Source organism: Oncorhynchus gorbuscha, linkage group LG11 (assembly GCF_021184085.1).
Source record: "Oncorhynchus gorbuscha isolate QuinsamMale2020 ecotype Even-year linkage group LG11, OgorEven_v1.0, whole genome shotgun sequence".
In the NCBI taxonomy this organism is placed as follows: Eukaryota; Metazoa; Chordata; class Actinopteri; order Salmoniformes; family Salmonidae; genus Oncorhynchus; species Oncorhynchus gorbuscha.
This window is the reverse complement of record NC_060183.1, coordinates 2,607,653-2,624,231: the sequence shown is the minus strand read 5'-3', so window position 1 is coordinate 2,624,231 and position 16,579 is coordinate 2,607,653. Positions and strand designations below refer to the sequence as shown.

General features: G+C 41.2%; 1 protein-coding gene across 2 annotated transcripts in view; it reads left to right on the top strand.

Moving 5' to 3' along the window:
* The window catches only part of eif2ak2 (eukaryotic translation initiation factor 2-alpha kinase 2), a 192,670-nt gene extending 181,897 nt beyond the window's left edge, over positions 1-10,773 (top strand). For both annotated transcript variants that reach the window (XM_046368415.1, XM_046368413.1), the window contains 6 exons: positions 1,716-1,844; positions 4,588-4,786; positions 4,890-5,048; positions 5,570-5,668; positions 9,635-9,697; positions 10,407-10,773. In XM_046368415.1, the coding sequence (XP_046224371.1) occupies positions 1,716-1,844; positions 4,588-4,786; positions 4,890-5,048; positions 5,570-5,668; positions 9,635-9,697; positions 10,407-10,544 (787 nt within the window). In that variant the 3' untranslated portion in view covers positions 10,545-10,773. The remainder of the gene's footprint in view (positions 1-1,715; positions 1,845-4,587; positions 4,787-4,889; positions 5,049-5,569; positions 5,669-9,634; positions 9,698-10,406) is intronic.
* Positions 10,774-16,579: the final 5,806 nt, after the last annotated feature.

The following is a 16,579-nucleotide window of genomic DNA, read 5'->3' as shown; positions in this document are numbered from 1 at the left end:
AAGTCCCTGAGTAAAGGGTAAGTCCATTATGAGATAGTACTGAGTAAAGGGTAAGTCCATTATGAGATAGTACTGAGTAAAGGGTAAGTCCATTATGAGATAGTACTGAGTAAAGGGTAAGTCCATTATGAGATAGTACTGAGTAAAGGGTAAGTCCATTATAGAGATAGTACTGAGTAAAGGGTAAGTCCATTATGAGATAGTACTGAGTAAAGGGTAAGTCCATTAGTCCATTATGAGATAGTACTGAGTAAAGGGTAAGTCCATTATGAGATAGTACTGAGTAAAGGGTAAGTCCATTATGAGATAGTACTGAGTAAAGGGTAAGTCCATTATGAGATAGTACTGAGTAAAGGGTAAGTCCATTATGAGATAGTACTGAGTAAAGGGTAAGTCCATTATGAGATAGTACTGAGTAAAGGGTAAGTCCATTAGGAGATAGTACTGAGTAAAGGGTAAGTCCATTATGAGATAGTACTGAGTAAAGGGTAAGTCCATTATGAGATAGTACTGAGTAAAGGGTAAGTCCATTATGAGATAGTACTGAGTAAAGGTAAGTAAGTCCATTATGAGATAGTACTGAGTAAAGGGTAAGTCCATTTGAGATAGTAGATAGTAAGTCCATTATGAGATAGTAAGGGTAAGTCCATTATGAGATAGTAGTCCATTATGAGATGAGTAAAGGGTAAGTCCATTATGAGATAGTACTGAGTAAAGGGTAAGTCCATTATGAGATAGTACTGAGTAAAGGGTAAGTCCATTAGGAGATAGTACTGAGTAAAGGGTAAGTCCATTATGAGATAGTACTGAGTAAAGGGTAAGTCCATTAGGAGATAGTACTGAGTAAAGGGTAAGTCCATTAGGAGATAGTACTGAGTAAAGGGTAAGTCCATTATGAGATAGTACTGAGTAAAGGGTAAGTCCATTATGAGATAGTACTGAGTAAAGAGTAAGTCCATTATGAGATAGTACTGAGTAAAGGGTAAGTCCATTATGAGATAGTACTGAGTAAAGGGTAAGTCCATTATGAGATAGTACTGAGTAAAGGGTAAGTCCATTATGAGATAGTACTGAGTAAAGGGTAAGTCCATTATGAGACAGCAAGTACTGAGTAAGTCCTGGGACATGGTAAGTCCATTATGAGATAGTACTGAGTAAAGGGTAAGTCCACTTACAGCAAAGAGATAGTACTGAGTAAAGGGTAAGTCCATTATGAGATAGTACTGAGTAAAGGGTAAGTCCATTAGGAGATAGTACTGAGTAAAGGGTAAGTCCATTAGGAGATAGTACTGAGTAAAGGGTAAGTCCATTATGAGATAGTACTGAGTAAAGGGTAAGTCCATTAGGAGAGGAAGGTAACTGAGTAAAGGGTAAGTCCATTAGGAGATAGTACTGAGTAAAGGGTAAGTCCATTAGGAGATAGTACTGAGTAAAGGGTAAGTCCATTAGGAGATAGTACTGAGTAAAGGGTAAGTCCATTAGGAGATAGTACTGAGTAAAGGGTAAGTCCATTATGTTTGTTACTTTAGCAATCGAAGTGATATCTTTCACTCGACCCAGCCGCTGTATAATAACACTGATGGATTTATTTATTATTTATTATTATTATTATTTATTATTATTATTATTTATTTATTATTATTATTATTATTTATTATTATTTATTTATTATTATTATTATTATGTATTTATTTTACCTGTGAATCTTTCCTCAGGAAAGCTAAGCGGGAGGTTGGTGCCTTAGCAGATCTTCAGCACCCCAACATAGTACGCTACTACACCGCCTGGCTGGAGGACACCGCGTACCGATGCGACAACAACTCTGAGAGCGACACCACTTCAGAGTAACATTATTACTACTGTCCCTTTCCCATTGCACTATGGGAGATGTTATGTTATTTGAATAATGACATTTTACATGTTAGTGTTACGTTCCCCAATAATGTCATTCAAACAGAAGGGGGAACTAACAAAGAGTCACTGACAACAAATTAAATGAAACAGGTTGGGGTTTTAGGAGAGGTTTTGATATACACTCATGGTAGTGTTCACTGTAAGTTTACTAGCAACAACAGCTGGGACGTAAAAGGGACCCACAATGAGATGGGACCTAAAAGGCACTCACCATGAGCTGGGACCTAAAAGAAACCCACCATGAGCTGGGACCTAAAAGGGACCCACCATGAGCTGGGATCTAAAAGGGACCCACCATGAGCTGGGACCTAAAAGACACCCACCATGAGCTGGGACCTAAAAGACACCCACCATGAGCTGGGACCTAAAAGAAACCCACCATGAGCTGGGACCTAAAAGACACCCACCATGAGCTGGGAACTAAAGGAACTAAACGACACTCACCATGACCTGGGACCTAAAAGACACTCACTATGAGTTGGGACCTAAAAGGGACCCACCATGAGATGGGACCTAAAAGGGACCCACCATGAGATGGGACCTAAAAGGGACCCACCATGAGCTGGGACCTAAAAGGAACCCACCATGAGCTGGGACCTAAAAGGGACCCACCATGAGCTGGGATCTAAAAGACACTCACCATGAGCTGGGACCCACCATGAGCTGGGACCTAAAAGACACCATGAGCTGGGACCTAAAAGGGACCCACCATGAGCTGGGATCTAAAAGGGACCCACCATGAGCTGGGACCTAAAAGACACCCACCATGAGCTGGGACCTAAAAGACACCCACCATGAGCTGGGACCTAAAAGACACCCACCATGAGCTGGGACCTAAAAGACACTCACCATGAGCTGGGACCTAAAAGGGACCCACTGCCCTACATGCTAACAACCTATAACTACATGCTAACGACCTATAACTACATGCTAACGACCTATAACTACATGCTAACTACATGCCTAACGACCTATAACTACATGCCTAACGACCTATAACTACACGCTAACGACCTATAACTACATGCTAACGACCTATAACTACATGCTAACGACCTATAACTACATGCCTAACGACCTATAACTACATGCCTAACGACCTATAACTACATGCCTAACGACCTATAACTACATGCTAACGACCTATAACTACACGCTAACGACCTATAACTACACGCTAACGACCTATAACTACATGCTAACGACCTATAACTACATGCCTAACGACCTATAACTACACGCTAACGACCTATAACTACATGCCTAACGACCTATAACTACATGCCTAACGACCTATAACTACATGCTAACGACCTATAACTACATGCTAACGACCTATAACTACATGCTAACGACCTATAACTACATGCCTAACGACCTATAACTACATGCTAACGACCTATAACTACATGCTAACTACATGCCTAATGACCTATAACTACACGCTAACGACCTATAACTACATGCTAACGACCTATAACTACATGCTAACGACCTATAACTACATGCGAACTACCTATAACTACATGCTAACTATATGCTAACGACCTATAACTACATGCTAACGACCTATAACTATATGCTAACGACCTATAACTACATGCCTAACGACCTATAACTACATGCTAACGACCTATAACTACATGCCTAACGACCTATAACTACATGCCTAACGACCTATAACTACATGCTAACGACCTATAACTACATGCCTAACGACCTATAACTACATGCTAACGACCTATAACTACATGCCTAACGACCTATAACTACATGCTAACGACCTATAACTACATGCTAACGACCTATAACTACATGCCTAACGACCTATAACTACATGCTAACGACCTATAACTACATGCTAACTACCTATAACTACATGCTAACTATATGCTAACGACCTATAACTACATGCTAACGACCTATAACTACATGCTAACGACCTATAACTACATGCTAACGACCTATAACTACATGCTAACGACCTATAACTACATGCTAACGACCTATAAGTGCTAAAGTCCAGCCTCAAAACATAAATGGAAAAAACATTATCTCGAGGGACTTAATCAGTGTATTCAACTAAGGTAGATAAATGACCCCATATCATAGCCGTAGCACGTATAAAGAACAATCATAGTTTCCCTTTTATTGGTATAAGTTGCTGCTCCTATTTCGGTAATGTCTGTTCCCATTTCAGTAAGGTCTGTTCCCATTTCAGTAAGGTCTGTTCCCATTTCAGTAAGGTCTGTAAGGTCTGTTCCCATTTCAGTAAGGTCTGTTCCCATTTCAGTAAGGTCTGTTCCCATTTCAGTAAGGTCTGTTCCCATTTCAGTAAGGTCTGTAAGGTCTGTTCCCATTTCAGTAAGGTCTGTTCCCATTTCAGTAAGGTCTGTTCCCATTTCAGTAAGGTCTGTTCCCATTTCAGTAAGGTCTGTTCCCATTTCAGTAAGGTCTGTTCCCATTTCAGTAAGGTCTGTTCCCATTTCAGTAAGGTCTGTTCCCATTTCAGTAAGGTCTGTTCCCATTTCAGTAAGGTCTGTAAGGTCTGTTCCCATTTCAGTAAGGTCTGTAAGGTCTGTTCCCATTTCAGTAAGGTCTGTTCCCATTTCAGATCATTTGACCGACAAACTGAAAGCATGATAATTGTTCTTTTACTTCCTGCTGCTTTAGTTCAGGCAGCAGTTCGTCCTCTGAGTTCCTGTACATCCAGATGGAACTATGTGACAAGAGGACTCTAAAAGTGTGGATCGACGAGAGGAACGCTCATCGGAAACCCAAACGCAGGGAGGAGAGTCTACACATCACACAGCAGATAGTAAACGGGGTAGAATACATCCACTCCAAGAAACTCCTACACAGAGACCTGAAGGTAGGCTGTCACCACTTACTACTTATCCTGGTCCCATCACAGGTTTATGACCGGTGGGTTATGGACATATTCATATTTGAACAGCTTCTTCTTCTTCTTCTAGCCTGCTAACATCATGTTTGGTATGAGTGACGGAGAGGGGAAGGGAGAGGTAAAGATCGGGGACTTTGGTCTGGTGACGGCAGAAGATAACGACAACGATGAGAACCTGCTGGAGAGAACGAAAAAGACAGGAACCAAGTCTTACATGGCCCCCGAACAGGTAAATGTAAACACACACTGCTTCAAAACAGGGTTAAAACACTATAATGGATGGTCTGTCCTTGCATCCATAGCTCTGTCTATGAATTCGGGGTTACATTTAGGCGTATCCCTGAGCTTTGTTATTGTTTTATCTGCAGATTGACCCTGTAGCCCTTTCCTGCAGTCAAATGACATGATCGCCCTCTAGTGGCCTCATGGGTGGAATGTTATTATTATTTTTCATAATTATATAATTCATAAACGTTTTTTTTTTAAACGCCGTAAATCTGGTGTTTCAATGTCAAATGGTTTCGTTATAGCTCAGTCTTCTGTGATGTGTATATAAAGTGTAATATCGGGATGCAAGCTCAAAATGTAATACATTTCAACTATATATCTGAAATGGTACAAGACCATAACCATGTGTGTGAGTGAGGTGTATACTTTTGTTTCAAAGTGGATTTGTTTAAGACGACCAAGAATCACTGCAGTAAGAGATTAACCATTTCCATGAGTTTAATGTCCGATGTGTGTGAACAGAGGAACCAGACCTCCTACGACAGAAAGGTGGACATCTTTGCTTTGGGTCTGATCTACTTCGAACTGCTCTGGAACCTGTCTGGGATGGAGAGAGCAGAGGTGACTTTGATGGAAGGAATGAAGGAAAGATTAAGAAAAAGCTAACCAGCTAGCTTCAATGTTAGCTAGGTAGCTAACCAGCTAGCTTCAATGTTAGCTAGGTAGCTAACCAGCTAGCTTCAATGTTAGCTAGGTAGCTAACATTAGGCTATAACTAGCACAGCAAATGGCTTTCTGAGGTACTAATAGTACAGTCCTGGCCAATAGTTTTGAGAATGACGCAAATATTAATCTTCACAAAGTTTGCTGCTTCAGTGTCTTTAGATATTTTTGTCAGATGTTACTATGGAATACTGAAGTATAATTACAAGCATTTCATAAGTGTCAAAGGCTGTTATTGACAATTACATGACGTTGATGCAAATAGTTAATATTTGCAGTGTTGACCCTTCTTTTTCAAGACTTCTGCAATCCGCCCTGGCATCCTGTCAATTAACATCTGGGCCACATCCTGACTGATGGCAGCCCATTCTTGCATAATCAATGCTTGGAGTTTGTCAGAATTTGTGGGTTTTTGTTTGTCCACCCGCCTCTTGAGGATTGACCACAAGTTGTCAATGGGATTAAGGTCTGGGGAGTTTCCTGGCCATGGACCCAAAATATCGATGTTTCTTCCCCGAGCCACTTAGTTATCACTTTTGCCTTATGGCAAGGTGCTCCATCATACTGGAAACAGGTATTGTTCCACACCAAACTGTTCCTGGATGGTTGCTCTCGGAGGAAGCTGCTCTCGGAGGAAGCTGCTCTCGGAGGAAGCTGCTCTCGGAGGATGTGTCGGTACCATTCTTTATTCTTGGATGTGTTCTTAGGCAAAATGGTGAGTGAGCCCACTCCCTTGGATGATAATAATAATAATAATAATAATATATGCCATTTAGCAGACGCTTTTATCCAAAGCGACTTACAGTCATGTGTGCATACATTCTACGTATGGGTGGTCCCGGGGATCGAACCCACTACCCTGGCGTTACAAGCGCCATGCTCTACCAACTGAGCTACAGAAGGACCACTGAGAAGCAACCCCACACATGAATGGTCTCAGGATGCTTTACTGTTGGCATGACACAGGACTGATGGTAGCGCTCACCTTGTCTTCTCCTGACAAGCTTTTTTCCGGATGCTCCAAACAATCGGAAAGGGGATTCATCAGAGAAAATTACTTTACACCAGTCCTCAGCAGTCCAATCCCTGTACCTTTTGCAGAATATCAGTCTGTCCCTGATGTTTTTCCTGGAGAGAAGTAGCTTCTTTGCTGCCCTTCTTGACACCAGGCCATCCTCCAAAAGTCTTCACCTCACTGTGCATGCAGATGCACTCACACCTGCCTGCTGCCATTCCTGAGCAAGCTCTGTACTGGTGGTGCCCCAATCCCGCAGCTGAATCAACTTTAAGAGATGGTCCTGGCGCTTGCTGGACTTTCTTGGGCACCCTGAAGCCTTCTTCACAACAATTAAACCGCTCTCCTTGAAGTTCTTGATGATCTGATAAATAGTTGATTTAGGTGCAATCTTACTGGCAGCAATATCCTTGCCTGTGAAGCCCTTTTTGTGCAAAGCAATGATAACGGCGTGTGTTTCCTTGCAGGTAACCATGGTTGACAGAGGAAGAACAATGATTCCAAGCACCACCCTCCTTTTGAAGCTTCCAGTCTGTTATTCGAACTCAGTCAGCATGACAGAGTGATCTCCAGCTTTGTCCTCATCAACACTCACACCTGTGTTAAAAAGAGAATCACTGACATGATGTCAGCTGGCCCTTTTGTGGCAGGGCTGAAATGCAGTGGAAATGTTTTTGGGGGATTACATTCATTTGCATGGCAAAGAGGGACTTTGCAATTAATTGCAATTCATCTGATCACTCTTCATAACATTCTGGAATATATGCAAATTGCATCATACAAACTGAGGCAGCAGACTTTGTGAAAATTAATATTTGTGTCATCCTCAAAACTTTTGGCCACGACTGTTTATTCAGATAACACTGTCATGTAGGGTCTACAATGCCAAAGTTTTCACACACCCGGACTTTTCCCACATTTTGATGTGCGACAACTTGAATTTAAAATGGATTGGATTAAATGTAATTTATTTTATGTAGCTTGATTTTGTGCCACTGATCTACACACAATACCCCATAATGTCAAAGTGGAGTTATGTTTTTAGAAATGTTTACAAATTAATTAACAATGAAACGCTGAAATGTTTTGAGTCAAAAGGTATTCAACTCCTTTGTTATGGCAAGTCTGAATAAGTTTAGGAGTAATCATTTGCTTAACAAGCCACATGATTTTTAAATGACTACACCGTCTCTGTACCACACACACAATTATCTGTAGGATCCCTCAGTCGAGCAGTGAATTTTAAACACAGAAACAAACACAAATGACAGAGTGAAAAAAAGGAAGCTTGTACAGAATACAAATATTCCAAAACATGCTTCCTGTTTGCAACAACTCACTAAAGTAATACTGCAAAAAATATGGACCTATTTGTCCTGAATACAAGTGTTCAAAGAACTCCAACACAACACATCACTGAGTATCACTCTTCATATTTTCAAAAATGTTGGTAACTGCGTCATGTTATGGGTATGTTTATCAGCAAGGGAGTTTTTCAGGATAAAAATTAATTGAATATATATATATTTTTTTAACCTTAAGTTAACTAGGCAAGTCAGTTAAGAAAAAATACTTATTTACAATGACGGCCAGTGTCTTAGACCGCTGCGCCACTCGGGAGCCCACTAGACCTAAATCCTAGAGGGAAAACCTGGTTCAGTCTGCTTTCCAACAGACACAGAGATGAGTTTACCTTTCAGCAGGACAATAACCTAAAACACAAGGTAAAATATACACTGCAGTTGCTTAACAAGATGACATTGATTGTTCCGGAGTGGCCTAGTTACAGTTTGAACTTAAATCGGCTTGGAAATATACGGCAAGACTTGAAAAAGGCTGTCTAGCAATGATCAACAACCAAGGTCACAGAGCATGAAGATTTTTTTTTAAAAGAATAATGGGCAAATATTGTACAATCCAGGTGTGCAAAGCTCTTAGAGACTCACAGCTGTAATCACTCTTAGAGACTTACCCAGAAAGACTCACAGCTATTAGAGACTTACCCAGAAAGACTCACAGCTCTTAGAGACTTACCCAGAAAGACTCACAGCTCTTAGAGACTCACCCAGAAAGACTCACAGCTCTTAGAGACTCACCCAGAAAGACTCACAGCTCTTAGAGACTTACCCAGAAAGACTCACAGCTCTTAGAGACTTACCAAGAAACTCACAGCTCTTAGAGACTTACCCAGAAAGACTCACAGCTCTTAGAGACTTACCCAGAAACTCACAGCTCTTAGAGACTTACCCAGAAAGACTCACAGCTCTTAGAGACTCACCCAGAAAGACTCACAGCTCTTAGAGACTCACAGCTGTAATCACTCTGAGAGACTTACCCAGAAAGACTCACAGCTGTAATCACTCTTAGAGACTTACCCAGAAAGAGTCACAGCTGTAATCACTCTTAGAGACTTACCCAGAAAGAGTCACAGCTCTTAGAGACTTACCCAGAATGACTCACAGCTCTTAGAGACTTACCCAGAAAGAGTCACAGCTGTAATCACTGCCAAAGCTGATTCTAATGTTTTGACTCAGGGGGTTGAATACTTATCTACTCAAGATATATTAGTGTTTAATTTTCCATTCATAAAAAAAACTATTTTTGAATTCTTCCTCTTTGACATTACAGAGTATTCTGTGTAGATCGTTAACAACCAATAATGACAATTTAAATCCATTTGAATCCCACTTTGTAACGCAACAAAACGTGGAATAAAGTCAAGGGGTGTGAATACTTTCCCAAGGCACTGTATGTCAATGACTTTGATGTAGTATACCCCTGAACTGTCAAGGGCTGTAGGCCTACAACCAGAATGCACCACATCATCACTGTGTGTATTCCTTGTTTAGGTCTGGAATGATGTCAGAAGCCAGAGTTTTCCTCCTCAGTTCAACACGCAGTTCAACTTAGAGGTACACATACATGTATTTGTTTGAAAACACATTTTAGAACTTGTCAAAAGTGTGGATTCTGTGTGTGGTTGTGTTACAGAACAGGGTGATAGTGTGGATTCTGTGTGTGGTTGTGTTACAGAACAAGGTGATAGTGTGGATTCTGTGTGTGGTTGTGTTACAGAACAAGGTGATAGAGTGGATACTGTGTGTGGTTGTGTTACAGAACAAGGTGATAGAGTGGATACTGTGTGTGGTTGTGTTACAGAACAGGGTGATAGAGTGGATGCTGTGTGTGGTTGTGTTACAGAACAAGGTGATAGAGTGGATACTGTGTGTGGTTGTGTTACAGAACAAGGTGATAGAGTGGATACTGTGTGTGGTTGTGTTACAGAACAAGGTGATAGAGTGGATACTGTGTGTGGTTGTGTTACAGAACAAGGTGATAGAGTGGATACTGTGTGTGGTTGTGTTACAGAACAGGGTGATAGAGTGGATACTGTGTGTGGTTGTGTTACAGAACAAGGTGATAGAGTCGATGCTGTGTGTGGTTGTGTTACAGAACAAGGTGATAGAGTGGATACTGTGTGTGGTTGTGTTACAGAACAAGGTGATAGAGTGGATACTGTGTGTGGTTGTGTTACAGAACAAGGTGATAGAGTGGATACTGTGTGTGGTTGTGTTACAGAACAAGGTGATAGAGTGGATACTGTGTGTGGTTGTGTTACAGAACAAGGTGATAGAGTCGATGCTGTGTGCCAACCCAGAGGATAGACCAGATGCCAGGCAGCTGAAGACAAAACTGAATGAGTGTTCTTGTGTTCTGACCAGAGATCAAAACCTCCATCAAGACAACAGAACAGTCTAAAGACAGTCAGTGGAATTCACAAAGGCTCTCGGAATAGTATTCATTGTGATATAAAATGCACAACTGATTCTAGATCAGTCCTCTACTCTGAGAGCTATGAATGCATGCTCTGAACATCCAACAAAACAACAAAATGATCTGATCCTAGATCAAAACAAATCAAATCAAACTTTATTTGTCACATGCGCCGAATACAGGTGTAGTAGACCTGACAGTGAAATGCTGAATACAACAGGTGTAGATCTCACAGTGAAATGCTGAATACAACAGGTGTAGTAGACCTGACAGTGAAATGCTGAATACAACAGGTGTAGATCTCACAATGAAATGCTGAATACAATAGGTGTAGTAGACCTGACAGTGAAATGCTGAATACAACAGGTGTAGATCTCACAGTGAAATGCTGAATACAACAGGTGTAGTAGACCCTGACAGTGAAATGCTGAATACAACAGGTGTAGTAGACCTCACAGTGAAATGCTGAATACAACAGGTGTAGTAGACCTCACAGTGAAATGCTGAATACAACAGGTGTAGTAGACCTCACAGTGAAATGCTGAATACAACAGGTGTAGTAGACCTCACAGTGAAATGCTGAATACAACAGGTGTAGTAGACCTCACAGTGAAATGCTGAATACAACAGGTGTAGTAGACCCTGACAGTGAAATGCTGAATACAACAGGTGAAATGCTGACTTTTACAAGCCCTCAACCAACAATGCAGTTCAAGCAAGTTAAGAAAATATTTTTCAAATAAACTAAAGTAATTAATAAGAAAAAGTAACACAATAAAATAACAATAACGAGACAATATACAGGGGTTACTGGTACCGAGTCAATGTGCGGTGGGTACAGGTTAAACCGAGGTCATTTGTACATGTAGGTAGGGGTAAAGTGACTATGCATAGATAAACAACAACTGTATTCCATAGACTTTTAATGTGTCATAAATCATGTGTTTTGACTGGATCTGTCTTCACTGTAATGAACTCTGAGTCCCAGCAGAATCCAATATAGTTTGAGTTAAAAAAAAATGTAATTATTTTGCTGCATTCATGACATAGCCGGAACTAGGAAACTCTTGACATTTTCGACTTGGAAACTCGTATCTCGGAATACGACTTTCCCGAAGTGGATTCTTTGTTCGCACCACAAAACAACGTCGCCGCAGAAGAGGTAGACAGAGTGGCCTCCTGGTCAGACTTCGAAGACGTGCACCTCACCCACCGCTTCCGAGTATATTGCTCGCCAACTGGTAGCTTCATTAAATAGTCCCTGCAAAACACCAGTCTCAACGTCAACAGTGAAGAGGCGACTCCGGGATGCTGGCCTTCTAGGCAGAGTTGCAAAGAAAAAGCCATATCAGACTGGCCAATAGAAAGAAAAGATTAAGATGGGCAAAAGAACACAGACACTGGACAGAGGAACTCTGCCTAGAAGGCCAGCATCCCGGAGTCACCTCTTCACTGTTGAGACTGGACAGAGGAACTCTGCCTAGAAGGCCAGCATCACGGAGTCGCCTCTTCACTGTTGACGTTGAGACTTGTGTTTTGCCGGTACTATTTAATGAAGCTAACAGTTGAGGACTTGTGAGGCGTCTGTTTCTCAAACTAGACAGTCTAATGTACTTGTCCTCTTGCTCAGTTGTGCACCGGGGCCTCCCACTCCTCTTTCTATTCTGGTTAGGGACAGTTTGCGCTGTTCTGTGAAGAGTGGATACTGTATACACAGCGTTGTAGGAGATCTTCAGTTTCTTGGCAATTTCTCACATGGAATAGCCTTCATTTCTCAGAACAAGAATAGACTGACGAGTTTCAGAAGAAAGGTCTTTGTTTTTGGACATTTTGAGCCTGTAATCGAACCCACAAATGCTGATGCTCCAGATACTCAACTAGTCTAAAGAAGGTCAGTTTTATTGCTTCTTTAATCAGGACAACAGTTGTCAGCTGAGCTAACAAAATTGCAAAAGGGTTTTCTAATGATCAATTAGCCTTTTAAAATGATCAACTTGGATTGGCTAACACAACATGCCATTGAAACACAGGAGTGATGGTTGCTGATAATGGGCTTCTGTTCGCCTATGTAGATATTCCATACAAAATCTGGCGTTTCCAGCTACAATAGTCATTTACAACATTAACAATGTCTACACTGTAATTCTGATCAATTTGAACTAGAAGCACAAGCATTTCGCTACACTCGCATTAACATCTGCTAACCATGTGTAAGTGACAAATAAAATTTGATTTGATGTTATTTTAATGGACAAAAAAATGGACTTTTCTTTCAAAAACAAGGACATTTCTATGTGACCTCAAACTTTTGAATGATAGTGTATGTATATACTGTATTTTATACCATCTACTGCATCTTGCCTGTGCCGCTCTGTCATCGCTCATCCATATATTTATATGTACATATTCCTATTCCATCCTTTAGATTTGTGTGTATTAGGTAGTTGTTGTGGAATTGTTAGATTACTTGTTAGATATGACTGCGCTGTCGGAACTAGAAGCACAAGCATTTCGCCACACTCGCATTAACATCTGCTAATCATGTGTATGTGACCAATACAATTTGTATTGATGATTTGATTTGAAATATGATACCTGAGTTTCCCACTTGAAAACGATCCGAATTAACCAATTGGAAGCTCTTTGCAAATAACTTACATTCATTTGACTGGGAAATGTGGGACATCTTAATTGGGCATGGGACACAAGCTACGGCTTGATCTTCATTGGGCATGGGACACAAGCTACGGCTTGATCTTCATTGGGCATGGGACACAAGCTACGGCTTGATCACCCTTTAGCTGGCCACCTTTGATGAGGGCGTTTAGTGATTAAAGGCCGAAACACCCACTGATTCGAAGGCACACTACTGAAGATGTGTCCCAAAATTGACATCTTAACCCAGTCTAAGAAATAAACCTCCCATGCCACTCTGACAACATCACGGCAAATCTCATACGAGTGCATTCCATCTATTGGCACAATGGACAGTTTTTAACATCTCGTCCCGTGTTTTATGATTCTGATTCTAGTTTCCTACTTCCAATAGGAAGCTCATGTTAATAACTTATATTCATTTGAATGTAGTTTCCCACTTGATAGAATCTGAATCAACCAATAGGAAGCTCTATGTTAATAACTTACATTCATTTGAATGTAGTTTCCTACTTGTCATGAATGCAGGATCCTGTCTATCCATGAAGAAACAGTTGACATACTATAAGGGTACAAGTCCCATGTTGAAACCATTGCTTTAGTTTACCTGGTCCTTGATGTTGATACTATACACCATGTACTGTATGTTATGTACTGTAGGCTACGGTATGCTATGTACTGTAGGCTACGGTATGGTATGTACTGTAGGCTACGGTATGTTATGTACTGTAGGCTACGGTATGTTATGTACTGTAGGCTACGGTATGGTATGTACTGTAGGCTACGGTATGTACTGTAGGCTACACCATGTACTGTAGGCTACGGTATGTTATGTACTGTAGGCTACGGTATGGTATGTACTGTAGGCTACGGTATGTTATGTACTGTAGGCTACGGTATGTACTGTAGGCTACGGTATGTACTGTAGGCTATGGTATGTACTGTAGGCTACGGTATGTTATGTACTGTAGGCTACGGTATGTTATGTACTGTAGGCTACGGTATGTTATGTAGGCTACGGTATGTTATGTACTGTAGGCTACGGTATGTTATGTACTGTAGGCTACACCATGTACTGTAGGCTACGGTATGTTATGTACTGTAGGCTACACCATGTACTGTAGGCTACGGTATGGTATGTACTGTAGGCTACGGTATGTTATGTACTGTAGGCTACGGTATGGTATGTACTGTAGGCTACGGTATGTTATGTACTGTAGGCTAGGATATGTACTGTACGCTATGGTATGTACTGTAGGCTACGGTATGTACTGTAGGCTACACCATGGACTGTAGGCTACGGTATGTTATGTACTGTAGGCTACGGTATGTTATGTACTGTAGACTACGGTATGTTATGTACTGTAGGCTACGTATGTTATGTACTGTAGGCTACGGTATGTTATGTAGACTACGATATGTACTGTGGGCTACGGTATGTTATGTAGACTACGGTATGTACTGTGGGCTACGGTATGTTATGTAGACTACGGTATGTTATGTACTGTAGGCTACGGTATGTTATGTAGACTACGGTATGTACTGTGGGCTACGGTATGTTATGTAGACTACGGTATGTTATGTACTGTAGGCTACGGTATGTTATGTAGACTACGGTATGTTATGTACTGTAGGCTACGGTATATGTATGTACTGTAGGCTACGGTATGTTATGTACTGTAGGCTACGGTATGTAGGCGGTATGTACTGTAGGCTACGGTATGTTATGTACTGTAGGCTACGGTATGTTATGTACTGTAGGCTACGGTATGGTACTGTAGGCTGTAGGCTATGTACTGTACGGTATGTTATGTACTGTAGGCTACGGTATGTTATGTACTGTAGGCTACGGTATGTTATGTACTGTAGGCTACGGTATGTTATGTACTGTAGGCTACGGTATGTACTGTAGGCTACGGTATGTACTGTAGGCTACACCATGTACTGTAGGCTACACCATGTACTGTAGGCTACGGTATGTTATGTACTGTAGGCTACGGTATGTTATGTACTGTAGGCTACGGTATGTTATGTAGGCTATGGTATGTTATGTACTGTAGGCTACGGTATGGTATGTACTGTAGGCTACGGTATGTTATGTACTGTAGGCTACGGTATGTTATGTACTGTAGGCTACGGTATGGTATGTACTGTAGGCTACGGTATGTTATGTACTGTAGGCTACGGTATGTACTGTAGGCTACGGTATGTACTGTAGGCTACACCATGTACTGTAGGCTACGGTATGTTATGTACTGTAGGCTACGGTATGTTATGTACTGTAGGCTACGGTATGTTATGTACTGTAGGCTACGGTATGTTATGTACTGTAGGCTACGGTATGTTATGTAGGCTTATGTACTGTAGGCTACGGTATGTTATGTAGGCTACAATATGTACTGTAGGCTACGGTATGTGTACTGTAGGCTACGGTATGTTATGTACTGTAGGCTACGGTATGTTATGTAGGCTACGGTATGTACTGTGGGCTACATTGTGTTATGTTACTGTAGGCTACGGTATATGTACTGTGGGCTACGGTATGTTATGTACTGTAGACTACGGTATGTACTGTAGGCTACGGTATGTTATGTACTGTAGGCTACGGTATGTTATGTACTGTAGGCTACACCATGTACTGTAGGCTACGGTATGTTATGTACTGTAGGCTACGGTATGTTATGTACTGTAGGCTACAGTATGTTATGTACTGTAGGCTACTGTATGTTATGTAGGCTACGATATGTACTGTGGGCTACGGTATGTTATGTAGACTACGGTATGTTATGTACTGTAGGCTACGGTATGTTATGTAGGCTACGATATGTACTGTGGGCTACATTGTGTTATGTTATGTAGGCTACGATATGTACTGTGGGCTACGGTATGTTATGCAGACTACGATATGTACTGTAAGCTACGGTATGTTATGTACTGTAGGCTACGGTATGTTATGTACTGTAGGCTACGGTATGTTATGTACTGTAGGCTACGGTATGTTATGTACTGTAGGCTACGGTATGTTATGTACTGTAGGCTACGGTATGTTATGTACTGTAGGCTACGGTATGTTATGTACTGTAGGCTACGGTATGTTATGTACTGTAGGCTACGGTATGTTATGTAGGCTACGATATGTACTGTGGGCTACGTTGTGTTATGTTATGTAGGCTACGATATGTACTGTAAGATATGGTTTGTTATGTATTGTAAGCTACGGTATTTTATGTAGGCTATGTGTCACGCCCTGGTAGAAATATATTGTGTTTGTCTTCATTTATTTGGTCAGGCCAGGGTGTGACATGGGGTTTTTGTGTTGTGTTTATGTATGGTTTTTTTGTAGGTTTCGGGATTGTGGCTTAGTG